This window comes from Ruditapes philippinarum, unplaced genomic scaffold (genome assembly GCF_026571515.1).
Source record: "Ruditapes philippinarum isolate M1 unplaced genomic scaffold, ASM2657151v2 ctg991_1_1_1_1, whole genome shotgun sequence".
Taxonomy (NCBI): Eukaryota; Metazoa; Mollusca; class Bivalvia; order Venerida; family Veneridae; genus Ruditapes; species Ruditapes philippinarum.
In genome coordinates, this window is record NW_026858667.1 from 162,913 (window position 1) to 184,199 (window position 21,287).

General features: G+C 34.8%; 1 protein-coding gene across 1 annotated transcript; it reads left to right on the top strand.

The window, feature by feature from the left end:
• The first annotated feature begins 300 nt into the window (after positions 1 to 300).
• On the top strand, positions 301 to 21,221 carry LOC132753901 (probable aconitate hydratase, mitochondrial). The gene is made up of 19 exons (XM_060744451.1): positions 301 to 428; positions 4,679 to 4,741; positions 5,125 to 5,271; positions 6,019 to 6,090; positions 6,371 to 6,490; positions 9,168 to 9,260; positions 9,987 to 10,145; positions 10,734 to 10,884; positions 11,419 to 11,523; positions 11,798 to 11,889; positions 12,511 to 12,616; positions 14,392 to 14,549; positions 14,918 to 15,176; positions 15,512 to 15,717; positions 17,839 to 17,936; positions 18,603 to 18,696; positions 19,047 to 19,179; positions 19,975 to 20,096; positions 20,936 to 21,221. The coding sequence occupies exons 1-19, from the start codon at positions 399 to 401 to the stop codon at positions 21,068 to 21,070; spliced, it is 2,343 nt and encodes a 780-aa protein (XP_060600434.1). The 5' UTR covers positions 301 to 398; the 3' UTR covers positions 21,071 to 21,221.
• Positions 21,222 to 21,287: the final 66 nt, after the last annotated feature.

Consider the following 21,287-nt stretch of genomic DNA (forward strand, 5'->3'; position numbering starts at 1 on the left):
GTCAGCAAACACCCTTAAAGGTATAACCATTTACAGAAGGTGAATCATACTCATCAAGTTTAGTTTCAGTAAAATGAATAATATCATGTGCATTAATAAAATTTTGAAATTCAATAAATTTCAGTTTTGAGCAAAGTCCACAAACATTTACATAAGCTAAATGAAGTCCTTCATTGGAATGATAAGAACGATCTGTTGTGAGTGAAACAACATGACTAGAATTAACACTATTTGCATTGTTAATACAGTTTTATGAACTATTCAAACGTTCTAAGATATGTTTTGCAGAGTATTTTCAAGGATATTGCTTACAGTTTGTTTACTTTGTGGTAGTTTTTATTCATTTGGGTCATACTATCTTTTGAAGATCAGTGACGTCACAGTTTGCAAAGGTGACCATGGCTTACGTCTTTCGGCATATGAAAAAGGTATCAAACAACATGAAATCGCCTTTACAGATAAAGATCTGCTTTATATGATTAGGATCAAAGATTTTCATTTAAAATACGTTGATTTCTATTCATGATTTTAACTTGTATTGAAGTTATCAATGACTTTACAAGTGTTATTTGTTGTGGGTGGGGTAACAAAAAAGTTAGACTTCACATGATCCTATGTTACAAACTGAAATAATAAAATAATTATATATTGTAGTGGCCAATCAGAGGCTAGTATTGATAAACCCGCCTCTGTGTACTGATAACCTCTGGGTAGCCTTTGCATGTATATTTATATTTCAGATCTGCCATATGTTGCAGTTCGGAATGGAATATCTGTCCCAAGGAAAAATTGAATATCTAGTAATCTTTGGCTACTTTAAACTATCAGAGATCCATTTCTTTATTATTTAAAGTACTTTAAAAGGCTAATATGAAAAAGGCAAAGCCTCAAAGCGAGCTCGATGTACTTTTTACGTGAAATAGTATGAAATAATCGCTCATTTTTATTTCAAATGCAGTAACGAGTGCGTGTGACGTCACACGTACTGTGTTCAATATGGATCCGCCCCTGTCGTGAAATGAATAACGAGTTTTGAAAACGTTGATAAAACTTTGTTTACTTTATTTCACTCTATAATTTTTCAAGCGAAATAAAGATTATTTAAAGTGAAATAAATGTAAAACTTTAAACGTTTGCGACATTAAAATAGCGTACTTGATTTGTTTGTTTTGCACGTGCTGTTTGGCGCTACATTGTGACGTCACGTAAACAATAATTTAAACGTCTGTACAGCGTTAACGACTGAATAAAAGATATTGGTGTTCGGATTCATTTTCTTAGTTAGACCATTTTCTTTCATTCTAGATAGTTTTCACAACAAAATTCGACAAAAAATTGTTTTTTTTATCAGATTTCAAACAAACTGGCGCTTTCGATTTTCATTTTTATACACAGCTTCCCTTATTCTGGTTCCCTGTCCAATTATGGTTCTCATAGACGTGCGCGGGTGACCAGTTTACGCATCCGTTTTCAGTCAGAATTTCTCAGTTTTTATCGTTATCTTTAAATTCGAAAGGTTGCGATGTGTCCAATTCGGTACTTTGGACGAAAGTTTTCAAAACCATCACTTAGCAGGTACTCGCGTTACCATAAAGCTCGCTTTGCGAGCAGGCCCTTCACAGTTTTATAGTTGCTATCCGTAACACAGCAAATGTGATATTTTCTTGTGCAAACACACTTTAACTGTTTAACCTTCACGGTGCACTAAACCTGGGGTTCTGTTCAGTAAAAGTAATCATCTCGTAAAAAGATTAAATTTGTATGAAAACATCCGTTACGATGCGGAAGTATACCGTTAAATTAGGACTGCCACTTATAGTCATGTTTGTTGATTTAATACTGATGTACGAATGATCCGAAGGCGAGTTCTCATGCAAACAGAATTTGTACTTCCCATTTCGCCACAATGAGGTTACCTATTTTTATGCTAATAAAATTCATTTTGGTTTTTTGGACACTAAAATAAGACCTGGAGTTTATATAAAACCCAATTTATTAATGAAATGTCGCTAATTAGTTTTTTATGAAATTTGTTTAATGTAACTTTAAACACCATTATGACAGTCAATCTTTTGAAATATAAAGTCAATTCAGCTCAACTTAACTATGAAAATATGAGCATAATGTCACTTTAATCTATTAAATTTAAAAGGCAAATATTATTCTTATAAGATGTACCAGGAAACAGCAATGAGTATTTGAATAACATTAAGGAAATAAGGCATTCACAAATTGTTTCACTATTCCCTAACTTGAGTTGTGGAAGAAGTCACTTAATCGAAATACTTACTATCTGATTAGATTGAAATAGAAAAAAATACATGTTTTCTTCAGTTGTTATAAATCTAATAATAAATATGTCTCTGTCATCAATTTTAAGTGCAGTTCTTCTAAATCTGATGTTTCTTTAAAAACAAATGAGTAAAAAAAGATGGACCATCAGTGTAATGGACCACCTGAATTTTTGATCCAGTGGTCCGGCATAACACCTGCTGAAAAAGTTAGTGTCGAGACCTGGATGATTTTCTTACATATTCTGCCATATTCTTTTATATTTAAAATGATGTAACTCAATAAGGTATTTGGTAATGCCAGTCATGGAATTTAATGAAATTTCATCGGTATGTCTAAATACAGGTCAAATGTTAGAAAGTCTACATTTCATGTCAGTCCATTACATTTAAACCGCCACAATGTTTTTAAGTTAACTTGGCAGAAATGATCACCATTATGACACCATTGGCAGAGCACAATAATCAAGTTACATTACAACCCTGAAGGTGAGGGTCACACTCAAAACATTTATTTTTCATGGCAACTCTATATAACTTATTGACAATTCAAAGGTTTTGAAATTACTTGGTACAAACGATCCCCACCATGACAAAAACTGCAGAGCTCAACATCCAGGTTGCTTCCCCCAAGGTCAAGGTTATATGTTCTCCATAACAGGGCTCTCGATTGACACGGGGATCCGGGTTTTGACTCGTGAAAATCAGGAAATGCACAAATTTGACACGTGATAAAATCTGCTCAAGAGTCAATTTGCCACCTGGGATTTTCAGCTATGCAATAATAATTACCTTAAATCAACACCTAATTACCTATCAAATCCTACACATGTTCAAATCACCCTAAAAAAATGTCACCGTGTGATATACACCATTGTTTATAGCCTGTGCACTGAAGCGCGACATCATTGGATGCAATTTGACAGCGCTAAAAATAGCTCTACACAACTGATAAGAATTACATACTTGAGGTGTCAATTATTGATTGCTTTTAAAGGTTTATAATACGTCTTTGATTTACTTGGAGTGCCTGTACATTTGTTATTTTCCATTAAATATTCCAAGTGCATTTTGTTATTTAAAATTAATATGATAAATAGCATACCAGTAAAGATATTTCTTTATATTTTAATTTTTTTTTTTAATCTGAAAAGCTGCTGCTTAGTTTATTCTTTCACAGTAAAGATGGTATTCATTTTTTTTATTTGTTTGTTTTTTGTTGTCTTTTTTTTCTTTTTTTTTGGGGGGGGGGGGGGGGGAAATATATATACATTATAACAAGGCTTTTTTTCATGTTAAATATTATCAATTTAGAATTGAGAATCTACACAAAATGACCTCCAAAACAGTAATTTTTGTGACATAAAAATGGTTCATGTAGACAAATGACACTAGAAAAAAATTATTTGACTCATGAAAATTTTAGCCAAAGAGTCTTTGACTCGTGAAATTCTGACCCTACTGAGAGCCCTGTCCATAACATTTGACTTTATGGAAGATTTAAATGACTTTGCACAAATAATCACCATCGTGAGACTATGTGCTTATGATATGCATGGCACAACATCAAGGTCATGGTTGGTAAACGGTCAAGAAGTACACATTCATTTTCACTGCAGAAGGGGATTTAGCTGTCCTTCAGACTGCCTTGTTGATAAATTGAAATTAACAATAGTATTTATTTAGGATGTAAATGTGCTTCAATTCAAAAGTTCAAAAACCCAATTCACTAAAATTGTCTGTTAGCAGTATGTACATGTAGTTTGTAAATTCGTCCTATCCTATTAAAGGATTAAACTATCATAGATATATTGACAGTGAAGAACATGCAAAAGGAAATTACATACTTAATACACATACAGTCAAATGTGCCCATTTAAAAAATATTGAACATAATTATGTTAGCACGTTTAAAAATCAGATGCTCAGAATTGATCATTTGAAACAGTATGTGTAATTTTTTTTTCAAACTAGCTGGTGACCTAGATTATATATTGTGTCAAAATATGAAATTGGTCAATGGTAAATTTATTGTCCTTGGTTTTGACTAAAGTTCAGGGTTGTCATTAACATTTTTTGCAGAAGGTTTGTTTTGAAATTGAGGCGGTCATTTCTGTCTTTATCATGCATAACAAAGAGTGTTTTCTTGATTTTGAGGCGGCCCATAATGCATTTGAGACAGGCATTTTGGCCTCCTGCCGCCTCTTAATGACAACCCTGCAGTAAAGGACAAGTAACATTAAACAGGCACTAGTCCAGTAGGACTAGTGAAGTGTAGAAAAACCCATGTATAAAATTTTATGATTATTTTTTATCAAGGGTATACATGTAAAACAAGTGATTGGAATTTTTTCTAGGAAATTAGATTGTAAACGTTTTTATTTCAGGCTGCCAGTGGGCTGCCAAGTACAGTCCGATACATTCATGTATCCTCCGTGGCATCACAGAAGGTAAGACTATAACTTGTGTTGTTCATTACTGTTAAATGTAGATATATCTAAAAGGCATTGTCCATCCGTCCTATGGCATTCTTTTGAAATAGTATATTTGATTTACATACATGTTATGATGTGTCAACATGTAAGTCTGCAAATTGTATTGATAATTATTAACTACATTTACTTCATATTTCTTTCCTTTATTTACCTGAAAAATTGGATTCTTAAGAGTTAGACACAAAAGAAACTAATGGATTTTGACCCAATGTATTGGGTAATTGCTTGAACAATATCTTGAGCATATCAGTTGTGTCAGTATCAAATTGAAGAAAACCTGTACTTATATTGGTATGAAAAATGAAGAAATGTTTGAAATATCATGATTGGTTTATCAGGTTGCTATGAGCAGATTGGAGCCGAACCAGCACATAGACTATGATAAGATTTCGCACAGAGTTGATGTTGTGAAGAAGAGATTGGGGAGACCCCTTACACTGTCTGAGAAAATTCTCTACGGACATTTAGATGATCCCAAGAATCAGGTAAGAAAATCTAATGATAGTTAAAATTTTGGACAGGATTTTAAATAAATTTAACCACAAATTTAATATAAAACCATATAACCAGTTATGTGTTTAAGGAAAAATGGTTCTTTCCGGTATGTTTGTTTTTATTTCTATGGGATAAATACATAGACTAAAATCTTACAAGAAGGTATATTGAATTTATAATTAAGTTTACAGAATTGGGTAGTTGAAAGAATGATGATTGTCTAATATATCTAAAAGCATTTTAGTAATTTATTAATAATAACTTGGTTTTTATATTGCTTGCTCCCCAAAAAATTGCTGGAGCATATCAAAGCACATTTGTCTTTCCTCTGTTTCTCAGAGCAGTAATTATTGTCAGTTATTGACTGATACCTTGATGATATAGGGTGAGATGGTATTTTCCATGACTCCTCTGCCATTAGGTGGGAATTCAGGTCAGCTGGATTATCATGAAGATCATAGAACCTATAAATAGATTTTTCCCTGTGGTCATGTTTAAGCTTTGTTAAAACCACATTTTGGATCTTCCATTAATGTTTACAGTATTCTTGTTCCATAAACCTCTTAATTTTTGAAAATTGCCAAATATACTAGTATGCATCATTCATCTTTGTTTCTCTAAGAGCAAGTGGTTTTCCTTTAGCTGAAAGTAGCCATTTTGTTTTCTTTCTCCTATAGTCAAAAACACAGTACTTGTAGATGATGTTTATTGTCTAACATGTTTAACATATATTGTAGGATATTGTACGAGGAGAGAGCTATCTCAAGCTGCGACCAGATCGTGTTGCTATGCAGGATGCCACTGCCCAGGTAAACTAAATCTTTGATTTTAAAAATTATGATTCTAGCTTGCTCTTAACATTGATTTTAAAGTTATTATAGAAAATAATACACAACTAGTCAGTAAAAATGATTCCCAATTCCCAAAATGTTGATGGTAAAATTAAGAATGAAAATGATAAAAGGGAGGGTGTCATGTTTAAATATTGAGTCACATGCATACCTTGTTTCATGATCATGTGTGATGTTGTTTTCATACCTAGTGTCCTGTTAATGATTATGCATGTGCATATCCTTTTATTTGTTACAGATGGCACTGTTACAATTTATCTCAAGTGGTCTACCTAAAGTAGCAGTACCTTCCACAGTTCACTGTGACCACTTGATAGAGGCACAGCTTGGAGGAGACAAAGATCTTGCCAGAGCTAAGGTAACTTCCTTTTAATTTATCCGTATCACAAAATGTTTAATCATGTTGCAAATTTTTTAATAATTAATGACAACATTATTGAGTAAAAAAATGGAATTCTTTAGGCAATTGAAATTAGTTTGTTTTACTAAACCTTTTTAAAGAAGGAGGAAAAATGTGTTGCTCTCTTTTGAAATATTTATATCACATACTGAAGAAGAGAACTGTTGTAAACTTTTAGGAATCAATCTACGATGTTGTTGGTGTTTATATTCAACAATTTTTATGCCCCCATTTTGAAAAAAGGGGGTATATTGCTTTGCACTTGTCGGTCCGTCGGTCCGTAGACCAAATGGTTTCCGAGTGATAACTAAAGAACCCTTAGGCCTAGGAACTTCAAACTTGGTATGGTGATTGGTCATGACCAGTAGATGACCCCTATTGATTTTGGGGTCAAGGGGTCAAAGGTCAAGGTCACATTGACCTTGAAAGCAAAAACGGTTTCCGATCAATAACTAAAGAACCTTAAGGCCTAGGAACTTCAAACTTGGTATGGTGATTGGTCATGACCAGTAGATGACCCCTATTGATTTTGGGGTCAAGGGATCAAAGGTCAAGGTCATATTGACCTTGAAAGCAAAAACGGTTTCCGATCAATAACTAAAGAACCTTAAGGCCTAGGAACTTCAAACTTGGTATGGTGATTGGTCATGACCAGTAGATGACCCCTATTGATTTTGGGGTCAAGGGGTCAAAGGTCAAGGTCACATTGACCTTGAAAGCAAAAAACGGTTTCCGATCAATAACTAAAGAACCTTAAGGCCTAGGAACTTCAAACTTGGTATGGTGATTGGTCATGACCAGTAGATGACCCCTATTGATTTTGGGGTCAAGGGATCAAAGGTCAAGGTCATATTGACCTTGAAAGCAAAAACGGTTTCCGATCAATAACTAAAGAACCTTAAGGCCTAGGAACTTCAAACTTGGTATGGTGATTGGTCATGACCAGTAGATGACCCCTATTGATTTTGGGGTCAAGGGGTCAAAGGTCAAGGTCACATTGACATTGAAAGCAAAAACAGTTTCCGATCAATAACTAAAGAACCTTAGGCCTAGGAACTTCAAACTTGGTATGGTGATTGGTCATGACCAGTAGATGACCCCTATTGATTTTGGGGTCAAGGGGTCAAAGGTCAAGGTCACATTGACCTTAAAAGCAAAAACGGTTTCCGATCAATAACTAAAGAACCTTAAGGCCTAGGAACTTCAAACTTGGTATGGTGATTGGTCATGATCAGTAGATGACCCCTATTGATTTTGGGGTCAAGGGGTCAAATGTCAAGGTCACATTGACCTTGTAAGCAAAAACGGTTTCTGATCAATAACTAAAGAACCTTAAGGCCTAGGAACTTCAAACTTGGTATGGTGATTGGTCATGATCAGTAGATGACCCCTATTGATTTTGGGGTCAAGGGGTCAAAAGTCAAGGTCACATTGACCTTGTAGGTAAAAACGGTTTCCGATCAATAACTAAAGAACCTTAAGGCCTAGGAACTTCAAACTTGGTATGGTGATTGGTTATGACCAATCAGATGACCCCTATTGAAATTTGTGTTAAGGGGTCAAAGGTCAAGGTCACATTGACCTTGTAGGTAAAAACGGTTTCCGATCAATAATGAAAGAACCCTTAGGCCTAGGGACTTCAAACTTGAGATGGTGATTGGTCATGATCAGTAGATGACCCCTATTGATTTTGGGGTCTAGGGGTCAAAGGTCAAGGTCACATTGACCTTGTAGGTAAAAATGCTTTCCGATCAATAACTTAAGAACCCTTATGCCTAGGACCCTCCATATTGGTATGGTGATTGGTCATGACCAGCAGATGACCTATTGATTTTGGGGTCAAGGGGTCAAAGGTCAAGGTCACATTGACCTTGTAGGTAAAAACGGTTTTCCGATCAATTAACTAAAAATGCTTAGGCCTAGGAACTTCAAACTTTGTGTGATGATTGGTCATGACCAGCAGATGACCCCTATTGAGTTTTAGGTGAAGGGGTCAAAGGTCAAGGTCACATTGACCTTTTAAGTAAAAACGGTTTCTGATCAATAACTCAAGAACGCTTAGGCCTAGGACTTCAAACTTGGTATGGTGATTTGTCATGACAGCAGATTACTCTATTGATTTTGGGATCAAGGGGTCAAAGGTTAAGGTCACAATGACCTTGTAAGTAAAAACGGTTTCTGATCAATAACTAAAGAACGCTTCGGCCTAGAAACTTCAAACTTGGCATGGTGATTGGTCATGACCAGCAGATGACCCCTATTGATTTTGGGGTCAAGGGGTCAAAGGTCAAGGTCACATTGACCTTGTAGGTAAAAACGGTTTCTGATCAATTTACTAAAAACGCCTAGGCCTAGGAACTTCAAACTTTGTATGATGATTGGTCGTGACCAGCAGATGACCCCTATTGAGTTTTGGGTCAAGGGGTCAAAGGTCAAGGTCATGACCAGTAGATACTTTATAACCCTTATTAATTGTTTGATCACTGGGTCAGAAGTCATGCATAATAACCTTATCACATGACTAATTGGCTGCTGATAGGGGGCATACATGTTTTACAAACATATCTTGTTAAGTTAAGATGTTCTTTTATGATGATTTTGTTGTAGTATCCTACTCATGTAATTTATTTTTCAGGACATAAACAAAGAAGTATATGACTTTTTGTCATCAGTAAGTGCCAAATATGGTGTTGGTTTCTGGAAACCAGGAAGCGGTATCATCCATCAGGTACACTTTTCAAATTAAAAACCTCATTTGTTTTTGTGTTGTAATTGAAAAAGACATTTGTTCAATGCTCTGGCAAGGCGAAATTTCTTGGTGACAATTAACCCTAGACATTTGAGTTAAATGGTGAGGTCATTTGTCTCTCATAGCTGATTCAGCTGATTCAAGTGAGATTAGAAGTTGATCACTTGTGGAGAAGTTGGTAATTACTGCTTAGTTATCAAAATAAGAAACCTGACTAGGTATGATAAAAAAAATGTGTTAAACTTGGCATTAAATCAAACATGCAAGGTAAAGGGACTGGATTTGTAGCTGAACTATGACTTACCTACACTTTATTTTTGGCATGTAAGGCTGAAACACGGAATCACATGCCATTGCCAGGAACTTTTTTTTTCATATGTGAAGAAGTTATCCGGCTAGCTTATGGAAAGTCAGTAGCCACTTGTTCCTGAAATTATGCATTGAGGGATTGCACCAGTTGGAAAGTCACCATATGACCGGTAGCTGCTGATTTTTTTAACCAAGCAAAAGAAGGGAAAAAAACTTTTTTTGTACCTCAGTATATTTGATTGTCCATCCCATAAAACTGGCTTTGTTTATTGTCTAAAGTATTGTTTCAAAGTATTTTATATTATCTGGATAAATAAACCTAAGATAACTAAAGATAGCAGCTAATATTCTATTCTTTGCAAATGTTTAACTTCGAAGCTATATTCATTGTTTCAGATTATTTTAGAGAATTATGCATTCCCAGGAGCTCTGATTATTGGTACAGACAGTCACACCCCCAATGGAGGTGGATTGGGAGGTCTTTGTATAGGTGTGGGCGGAGCCGATGCTGTTGACGTAATGGCTGACATTCCTTGGGAACTGAAATGCCCAAAGGTAGGAAGTGTTTAGTGCTTTATTGTATTTTATGCATAAAAGAGAGAATCAGTTTGTGCCCATTACGAAGTGCAGATCTATATTGATTTGCTTATGATAGTGGGTATTGCACTGAGAATGCTCTCTGCATTGAACACATAATATTTGGAGATTCAATTCAATTGACAAATGAGCAAAATAAAACATAAAATATTTTTCAAAGAAAGTGAGAACTTTTCCTGTAACATTGCTTATGCAAAAAATAGGCTATGTTTTGAAGAATTTCGTTTGTTTTTGTTACTGTCTGTATTTTCGCCATGAAAATTGGAATGAGTATAAGTTACCTGCAAATTACATGTGTACTGCACTCCATTTTGACCTTGAATGAAACAGATATTCCAAAATTGAAAAAGATATAACCTCACCTCAGCATTACAAATCTTGAAAAATTAAGCCTACCTGAGCTGCTTATATTTATACCCCCCAAAAATGACAGATTTTTCTATGGCTGAATTGGAAATATATTTGTTTTATCTTCAAATTTGCAACAAGCAATTTGTGATTTAGGTCTAAATATTAAGGTTTCAAGTTAAAATTGAACTATTATAGGTAATTGGAGTGAACTTGACTGGTAAAATGAGTGGCTGGACTTCACCTAAAGATGTTATATTGAAAGTAGCCGGTATCCTGACAGTGAAGGGAGGCACAGGTGCTATTGTAGAGTACTACGGGCCAGGTGTTGACTCTATATCTTGTACAGGTATGATCTTGTTCTAAATATATAAGTGTAACTGTTACAACATTGTCACAGTACAATAAATTTGTGTTCGTCTATAATACAATTTCACCATATATCATAAAAGTTGAATAACTATTATAGAAGGGTTTTGTCTGTTAGTTTGGTTCTGCCTATTCTTTTTGTATTACACCAGAACTAAAGATACATGATTATATATGGATGTGGCAGTTCGAGTGATTAACGTGTCTGCCTTTGAATCCAGGGATTGTGAGTTCAAGCCCTTCATGGCCACGTTTCAACCAGTACTGGTTTGTTATGGGCAGCAGACCTGAGAGTAATTCCACAAGCAAGCTTAAAAAGTAGTAAAATTAGGAATAAAAAAGATGAATTGCTTGGCGCCAAAACATCTTTTATTCAAAATTAATGATGTGTTTGAAGTATCTTTAAGGTTTGAACCCCATTATTGTCAATATCGCAAACTCATGAATTTCCATGTTAGTTTATTTCTGCATTCAATAAGCTTTACTTCATTTGTTTCATTTATGTATTTTACAGGTATGGGAACTATATGTAACATGGGTGCTGAAATTGGAGCAACGACTTCAGTGTTCCCATTTAACTACAGAATGCAAGATTATCTCAATGCTACCAGTAGAAAAGGTAATTTAATTCTGATATAAAATATTTGTATTATTACATGCCTGGTAGCAAAAAATGTTTCTGTAATCATATTCTTACAACAAGCCAAGTGTAAAGAAATGTTATTGAACAGTTTTAATTATGACTATATGTCTGTATGAAGACTCCCGAAATTGTCCTTGATATTTTAATAGTATTTTATCCAATAGATAATACTCTCAGTTATTTCCCCTTGTATATGTAGTTGTTATAACTAGTTGATAAGTCACTGACTGTTGTGTATCATTAATTACAGAGATAGCTGATGAAGCCAATAGGAACCAGGCACTACTTTCTGCTGATCCGGGAGCCAAATATGACCAGGTTATTGATATCAACTTAGACACGGTAAGCTCTTCACTCTTTTAATGCTATTGCTGATTTTAAAAGTTCTATACCACCCATATAGTAGGATCAGCCTGTATATCTTTTAAGTCACGTGAGAAGGCAATCCAGCTTAGTTATGCAATGTTAGTGGTTCTACTTAGTTGCCTGCATTTGGGTCTGAAATATTGCATGGAAGGGCACCTTTGGTCTACCTCCACGAGTTATGCTGCAAAAGTTCACCATTAGACATGTACTATGTTTGAGCAACATAAAACCTCTCCAAAAAACCAGCTATTAAGTCTATTGACCAGGTTATACTGTTGCTTGCTTGGTTTTTAGCTTGTCTTTTTCAAAGAAAAAGGTGAGCCATTATGATTGCTGCATTGTCGTCAATGTCGGCATGGTAGTTGTGGTCATGCAACATCATTCAAACATTTTATAAATGTCAACATGAAACTTGCTTAGCATGACAAGGTGCATTTATTAGGCAAGGGGTATAATTCTTTCAGCAATATTTTCAATTTTGAAGTAATGCCCCCTTTTGAACTGGCATGCACTGGTCTTGTTTAAAACAAGAATTTCTTTCATTGAAAATTTGAATATTTAGATGATCTATTTGAAATTTATTTATTTATGTTACAGTTAGAGCCAAGTGTAAATGGACCTTTCACACCAGACTTGTACAATCCTATTTCTAAACTTCGTGAAGTAGCTATTGAAAAAGGATGGCCGCTTGATGTTAGAGTTGGTAGGCAATTCTCTTAATATTTAGTATGGTCTATTTTATAAAGATTTGCATTTAAGTGAACTTGGGACCTCTGCATGTTATTGTGTTTTTTTTGAAAGTTAGAAGTGACATACCGGTACTTTATTTACAGAGCTGTTGTTTTGTTATTTATTCTCTTTAACCTGTGTACTGATCCTTTAACCCATTACTTCATGAGCATTTTGTGAAAAATGGCTGTTTTCATTGAAAAGTCTCTCGTTACAAGTTCAAATTGCTATAGTATTATAAAAACTGCTTCAACACTAATCAAACTTGGCACAATTGTTGACTAGACCATTGCCCTTGCAACAACATGCTCAGGCTTAAATTTTCTGTTACCATGGCAACGAGGGGACATCTCAAAATTGCCAAAAATCACTATTTTGCGTTGATTTTTTCCATCAAAATTGATTTCAAAGTGCTTCAACTTCTCAATGGATTGAGATAGAGTCAAATGCATTTCAGCGTTGGTTACACGTTACCTTATGATCAATCTCGGGTCATTTACAGCCTCTCACAAGTCCAAAATTTTCTTGGCGATGAGGGGCACTCCACCCCCCTTCAAACCTCCCAAACAGAAGGGGGCACATCCCCCTTCTGGCAACCCCCTGATGTATCTTTCGGTTGGGGGGCCGCGCCGAAAAAGAGATCACTTTTTTAACAACATTTCTCAAACAAAAACAAGTATTTGGGGCCTAAATGAGGCATTTTTTCATCCTTTGAGACAACATAAAGTGGGGGTGAAAAAGGCGTTAAAAGGCGTGTATATGAAGTAATGGGTTAACCAGTAACATAAATTACCTGATTGATGAATAATATACCTAGTTTAGCAGTCTATCAGCACAAATTTTTCATATTATTTTATGACCTATTATTGACACTTATTAAGGTGTAAGTTTAACCTCGGAAGAAACCATTTCATGTTATAAATCCAATTAAATCACAGGCGATGGGTAATTTATGTCCGAATCAAACCTCTAGAATCTTAACTACTTTCTCTTGTTGAATATGACTGCAAAGACTTGAACATTATTAATAGGTGATTATTTTTATGCCCCCACAATGTGGGAGCATATAGCGTTGCACTTGTCCGTCCGTCCATCAGTCCGTCCGTACGTACGTCCCGAAATCTTGTGAACGAAACTCCTCTTAAACCGGATGGCAGATTTTGCTTAAACTTATAGGGATGAACAACCTTAATGTGTAGATGGTAGTAAAGGAAGGAATTTTCGTTGCAACCAAATTTAAGAGAATTATGGCCCTTTGTTGATTTTTTCACTAGATACTATGAAGAAATTTTGTGAACGCAACTCCTCTTAAACCAGATGGCAGATTTTGCAACTTCCAGGGATGAACAACCTTAATGTGTAGATGGTAGTAAAAGAAGGAATTTTTGCTGCGATCAAATTTAACAGAATTATGGCCCTTTGTTGATTTTTTCATTATATACTATGTAGAAATTTTGTGAACGCAACTCCTCTTAAACCTGATGGCAGATTTTGCTTAAACTTTCAGGGATGAACAACCTTAATGTGTAGATGGTAGTAAAGGAAGGAATTTTTGCTGCAACCAAATTTAACAGAATTATTGCCCTTTGTTGATTTTTAGTTTTCAACTTGTGGCACGTGTAGTCCAAAAAATATTTGACCTAGAGTCTTAAGATTGACAGAACAGTGGCGTGTGGGGGCATCCGTGTCCTATTGACACATTTCTTGTTTATTCTATGAATAAGTGATAATATTGTTTATAAATGATAGGATTGATTGGTAGTTGTACAAACAGCAGTTATGAAGACATGAGCAGATCAGCTAGTATTGCTAGGCAAGCTCTGGATAAAGGCATCAAAGCTAAGGCCGCTTATACCGTTACTCCAGGATCAGAACAAATCCGTGCCACTATCGAGAGAGACGGTCAGGTAAGTTTTGAAACTGTTTTTACGGCTGAAAATGTGTTAATTGACTCGCCCTTCTTTGATTTTTGACGGGTTCAATATAAGTGTAACATCAGTGGAGTTCATACTGTTATTGAGTATATCCCCATATGACCTTTACTGTGTCGGTGTAATGTAACACATACAATGTCTACAAAATTAAATACATTGATCAGATTCTTGGAAAAAAGTAACATTTTCCTTGAAACTTATAAAAAATGATTTCATTAGGGCGATAATCTTCATGTAGAAAATATTTTTATTATGTAAAATAATATTGCTTTCACGCAGCTGTATTATTTTATGATTCCTTTATAATAAAATTATTCACTTTGATGTATGACAATATCTAGGCTGCTGCATTACGTGACATTGGCGGAGTTGTCCTGGCAAATGCATGTGGACCTTGTATTGGTCAGTGGGACAGACAAGACGTTAAGAAAGGAGAGAAAAATACCATCGTTACATCATATAACCGTAACTTTACCGGACGTAATGATGCCAACCCTGCAACCCACGCATTTGTTACCTCACCTGAACTAGTCACAGCCATGGCCATTGCTGGTGAACTTGGCTTCAACCCAGAAAAAGATGAGCTGACGGCCGCAGATGGTAAATTTCCTTTGAGCTAACCTAGTTCAAGAGACTAAATTTTAAAACTTTAAGGCTGTATTGGAGAAGATTTATTTCTTCATAAAAGTCGCTGTCCAAGGCCCATAACTCTTAACATAGATTTTGATAGAATTATTGCCTGTTTTGAACTTCTATATTATTCAGGCTCTTGTTTTACTATCAAGCAATGGGAATAGTCGAGCACACTGTCCTACTGACAGCCTTTGTTACATGATTTTATTAGGTACATGAGTCAGCATTTGTCAGTTTTATCATTAAATTTGTTATGAGAATTTCTGTGATTAAATTATTCCAATGTTGATTTTATTCAATAGGTTCCAAGTTCAAGTTGGAAAGTCCTTATGGTGATGAATTACCAGCTCAGGGATTTGATCCTGGTGAGGATACCTTCCAGCCCCCACCAGAAGATGGCGCCGGAGTATCCGTACAAGTTGACCCCAAGAGTAACAGACTTCAACTTTTGAGCCCCTTCCAGAAATGGGACGGAAAGGATATTGTTGATATGCCAGTTCTCATCAAAGTAATTATTCAGAATTTTATAGGTTTTCTTGGACTTGCAGATTTTTTTTTTTTTTTTTTTGTAATAGTAGATAATAGTAAAGTGGCACCTGAATCAACATAAATGTAAAAATGCTAACCAGTAAAGTTTATAATGTGTTACGGTCTGTAATTTATACAAGACACAATAGGCTTCTGATGTTTTATGCCAAGAATGATGTTGATTTTTAGCTCACCTGTCACAAAGTGACAGGGTGAGCTTTTGTGATCGCTTTTCGTCCGTCCGTCGTTCGTTCGTCCGTCGTCCGTCCGTAAACTTTTACTTTAAATGACATCTCCTCATAAACCACCAAGCCAATTTCATCCAAACTTCACAGGAATGTTCCTTTGGTGGTCACCTTTAAAAATTATTCAAAGAATTTAATTCCATGCAGAACTCTGGTTGCCATGGCAACCGAAAGAAAAAACTTTAAATATCTTCTTTTAAAAAACCCAAAGAGCTAGAGCTTAGATATTTGGCATATAACATCTTCTAGTGAGTGTCTACCAAGTTTGTTCAAATAAATGCCCTGGGGTCAAAATTGGCCCCGCCCCAGGGGGTCATTGATTTTCCCTATATGCATATAGTAAAAACTTTAAAAAAATTTCTTTTAAAGAACTCAAAGAGCTAGAGCTAAGATATTTAGCATGAAACATGTTCTAATGGGTGTCTACCAAGTTTGTTCAAATAAAAGCCCTGGGGTCAATATTGGCCCCGCCCTGGGGGTCATTAATTTTCCTTATATGTGTTGAGCAAAACTTAAAAAAATCTTCTTTGAAAAAACGAAAATAGCTACAGTTTAGATATTAAACATGAAACATCTTCTAGTGAGTGTCTACAAAGTTTGTTAAAATAAAAGCCCTAGGGTCAAAATTGACCCGCACAGGGGGTCATTGATTTTCCTTATATGTGTATAGCAAAAACTTAAAAATCTTCTTTGAAAAAACCCAAATAGCTACTGTTTAGATATTAAGCATGAAACATCTTCTACTAAGTGTCTACAAAGTTTGTTCAAATAAAAGCCCTGGGGTCAAAACTGGCCCCGCCCCAGGGGTGTCATTGTTTTTAACTATATGTGTATAGTAAAAAATTAAAAAATCTTCTTTTAAAAAACCCAATGAGCTAGAGCTTAGATGTTAAGCATGAAACATCTTCTTATAGGTGTCTACCAAGTTTGTTCAAATAAAAGCCCTTGGGTTAAAATTAGCCCTACCAGGTGGGGAGGTCATTGTTTTTCATTTTATATGTATAGTAAAAATTAACATCATGAAACATCTTCTAATGGGTGTCTTCAAAGTTTGTTCAAATAAAAGCCCTTGGGTTTAAACTGGCCTCGCTCCGGGGGCCTATATACAGGTGAGTGACCTCAGGGCCATCATGGCCCTCTTGTTCATTTTTAGTTGGGATATTTATAGTGTATAAAGTTGTTTTTCAAATTAAGTCAAACTTCAAATATGTTTATCTTTAGGACGGCATTTCTTTATTTAAAATATTTTTAGCTCTCTCCAGTGATAGATATATTCATTAACGTTCTCTCTATGTGATTGTCCATTGTTATACGAGGGATTTCAGTACTAAAATTAAGTAACTGACAGTAAATAGTCTTGGCAGACTTGAGGGCTGGTGGCATCTGCATACCATTTCTAACTTTTAAAGGGACTCCACTGAGGTTTTTTGACACGATGGGACTGGAACTAATCTTTCGAAAATTATATTCCATTTGATGTTTTCTAGACCAATGACTTGTGTGAAAAGTGTCAGATCATTTGCTCACTCTTTTTTTCCAGAATAATTATTCTAATTGTGAAAAATGACCCAAATTTTTTCGCTCAAATCTGGCTTAGAATAGCACTAAATACGATTATAGGAGTATATTTCTGAATTATCTTTTGTATATCTTTCTGTTTTACGTGTGTTAATTGATCTATGTAAGGAATTAAAATTTTGTTTTATGGCTTTTTGACGTCAGTGGAGTTCCTTTAAAGAGTTTAGATTTAAAGTTCAGACAGGCTTGACTTTACACTAGTGACATATGCAAGTGGATATTGCCACTAGCATTCAAAGGGTTCAAAATTCTTTATGATTTATTTTTTTTGGTTACAGGCTAAGGGTAAATGTACAACAGATCATATCAGTGCAGCAGGACAATGGTTGAAATATAGAGGCCATCTTGATAATATCTCAAATAACCTCCTTATTGGGTATGTATTTACAATGTATTATTAGCTAATATTTGAAAGAGGAAAAATAAAGGCACAGAATATCAAACAGTAGCTGATTTGGATTGTGTTATTATAGATTTAAGCTAGCAAATTGAGTAATATATATGAAACTTGGTGTTAAATCTTTTGCTGACCATGTTGAATTGATATATTTTGTTTCACTTGCCCCTCACCACTGTGGGTTCGAATCTCAACAGGGAAGTTTGATTCCTTCATGTTAGAAAGCTATCCACCTAGGTTACGGAATGCCGATGGTTCTTCTCAGGTGCTCGTTCAGGTGTGTAGAAGAGCACCTGAAGTCTTCCTCAGCTGTAAAGCCGCCATCATATGACCTATAGTGTGTTGGTGAGACATAAAATCCAAAGCCCCCAACACAAAAAAAGATATATATATATTGCTTGTGCTGTTGAAAAGTTTTTATTTTCCATTCAGACATCACTGATTAGTAAAGAACTGGTGAAATAAAGCAGCTTGTAGTGAAAAGTTTGATCAGATTTGTATAAGATTTAAAGCAAATTCATCTTTAATGAGTGAACAGTTTGTCACTGTCAGAAAAGTTGTTCTTGCGGAATTATGTAGGAATCTTTATAAAGGATAAAAAACATTATGTACTATTACTACAATTACTTTTTTAATTACTTTTAGAGCTGTAAATGCAGAAAATGGTGAAATAAACAAAGTAAAGAATCAGATAACAGGGGAATATGGGTCAGTACCAGAAGTAGCCAGAAAATACAAAGTAAGTGATTTAATGCTGGATTTTTGTCTGAAAATTGTTGTAGACTTTAAAATTATTTCTGAACAAAGATCAAGTTTAAGAGATGAAGTTCTATGCTGTTAATGTTACTTAAAGTGGATAGGTCTACAATGGGCACATTTTTGATAATTAAATATATATATAATTAATACAAGGTTTGTCAGACTTATGTATAACTATTAAGTTATCTGACCATGGAATTACTTGAAAAGCAGTAGCGAAAAGTTCAAATTCAAGGGCACGAGATCCTGATGGAAAAAAAAGATGTAGAAAATGTATGATAAAATATATCAGTAAATTACTAAAACAATAAACAAACTTGTTTTTTACAGTCACAGGGTGTGCCATGGTGTGTAGTAGGAGATGAGAACTATGGAGAGGGTAGCAGTAGAGAACATGCTGCATTAGAACCCAGACATCTTGGTGGACGTGCCATCATTGTGAAAAGCTTTGCTAGAATCCACGGTAAAATCTTCCACTATACATATTTGCATAATGCATATAGCTGTTCTATATTAGAATGAACTTTGAATTTAGCGTTTCTTCATTCAAGTGCTGATCTTCAAAAGATAAGTAGTAAATGTTGTGTAGCCTCTTTGATTTAGTTTGAGATTTGACATATATTTTATCTGCAAGGATTTAGTCCTCAATATCTTGCCAACTCGCTATCTAGAGTCATTGATCTATACACTCTGGAATTATTGCATTTATTGATAGCTAGTGTACCATCAATAACTGTGTTAGTGTCAGAGACTCTTGCACTTAGGCGTTACTGATTCTTGATTTAGCTGTGAATGATGAAACAGATAATTTATGTAGTCTGATGCTTTACTAGAATTGAATGTTTTGATGCATTAATAATACATATACACCAAAGTTTACTCATGCCCTCTTTGGTGACAATGGACAGTGAAATTGATTAAAGTGTATAAAACAGCCACAATAATCATTACAATCAAACAATCATTACCAAGCATGGTTGCAATGTATTAGGTAATATGCAATGTAATTTTTCCGTATGACCGAAGTACAAATGTATCCATATATGACCAAATTAGCCTTATTAGGCTTTGATGCAATGTACATTGTATTTGTTCTTACAATTTGGTACTCTTGATGTAATTTTGCTCATTGCTATGTCTCTTTGTTGTATCTGTGTATTATATAGTGAATATTGTGTATACTTCAACAAACTTGTGGTATGTCTGAATTAGTTTTGCATTTAAACATTCCAAAAAATTTTTGTTTATTTTATTGCAGAGACGAATTTGAAAAAGCAAGGAATGCTTCCTTTAACATTTGCCAACTCGAGTGATTACGATAAAATACAGCCCTCAGATAGAATATCATTGTTAGACCTCAAATCAATAGCACCAGGAAAAGTAAGTTACTTTTGTCATCTTATTACTTTACCACAGATATAGTGTAGCTTGCTGATTAAATGTACTCTTTGAATGCAAGCAGTGGTAATTTAGTTTATACACATTTAGTTTAGTTTGAATGTGTTGGAAGCTATAAGCTTATTAAAACAATCTCGAATCTCTTCCTAGAACCAGTCAGTACTAAGCAATAAGTGTAAAGTTTCTTGCTGACGGAAACAATGCCTTGACCCTGACAGGGTTTGAACCTTAGATTGATCCTTAGATTACTAGTCCAACGTGTTAATCACTCAGCATGCTGCCACAGTGATAATTTCATGTATATAGCAGACATTGCAACACATCCATTAAATTATTTCACAAAGTAGAAAGCGCAATTAATACAAGCTAAACTGCTGACAGGAAATGATGTCACAAGTGACATCACAATGTACAGTGACATCACGATGCCAACTTTTTTTATGTTAAAATATTTCATCTATCTGTATAATCCTGTTATACAAAAACATTAAATATGCTAAAGCCCTTAACCTGCTGAAATTGAAAGTGATCAGCCTTTGCCACCAGTATAGAGCTAGGCTGGTCTGCACGCATATCTGTGCAGCCTGAAAACACTCTTTTACTTTTGTATTTTGATATTGAAATCATTTTCATTCTTTTTTCTACAATGGATTGTGTCAAATTCAAAACGGGGCAAAATTTATTACACAAATTCAGCAGGTAAAGGGTTCAAAATGATCAAATAATTATACTGTTATTTTACTGAGGATACTTGTTATGAAACTATGATTCTATAAAGGTATGTACTGTTATAAACTTGGATTGTTTTCTTTCTATTTCAGCCTGTAACTTGTGAGATAAAGCACGAGAATGGATCCTCCGAGAAAATACAGCTGAACCATACATTAAATGCCGGCCAGATCGAGTGGTTCGTGGCCGGTAGTGCTCTAAACAGAATGGCAGAAAAACGGAAATAAAATAAAAACCCTCCCGATATGAAACAAACAAAATGAAACAAAAATTTATGTTTCAAAACACTATTTTTTTGAAGCTGTGATGTTTGAATCTTCAATGTTCTCCAGTATTTGATGAGAGAAATGATATTATCAATTGTTTGATTCAGTTATATATAAAAAAAAAAAAACCCTGCTCTATTGTTGTAGTATATAACAGCAGTTGTAAAAAGTAAATTTT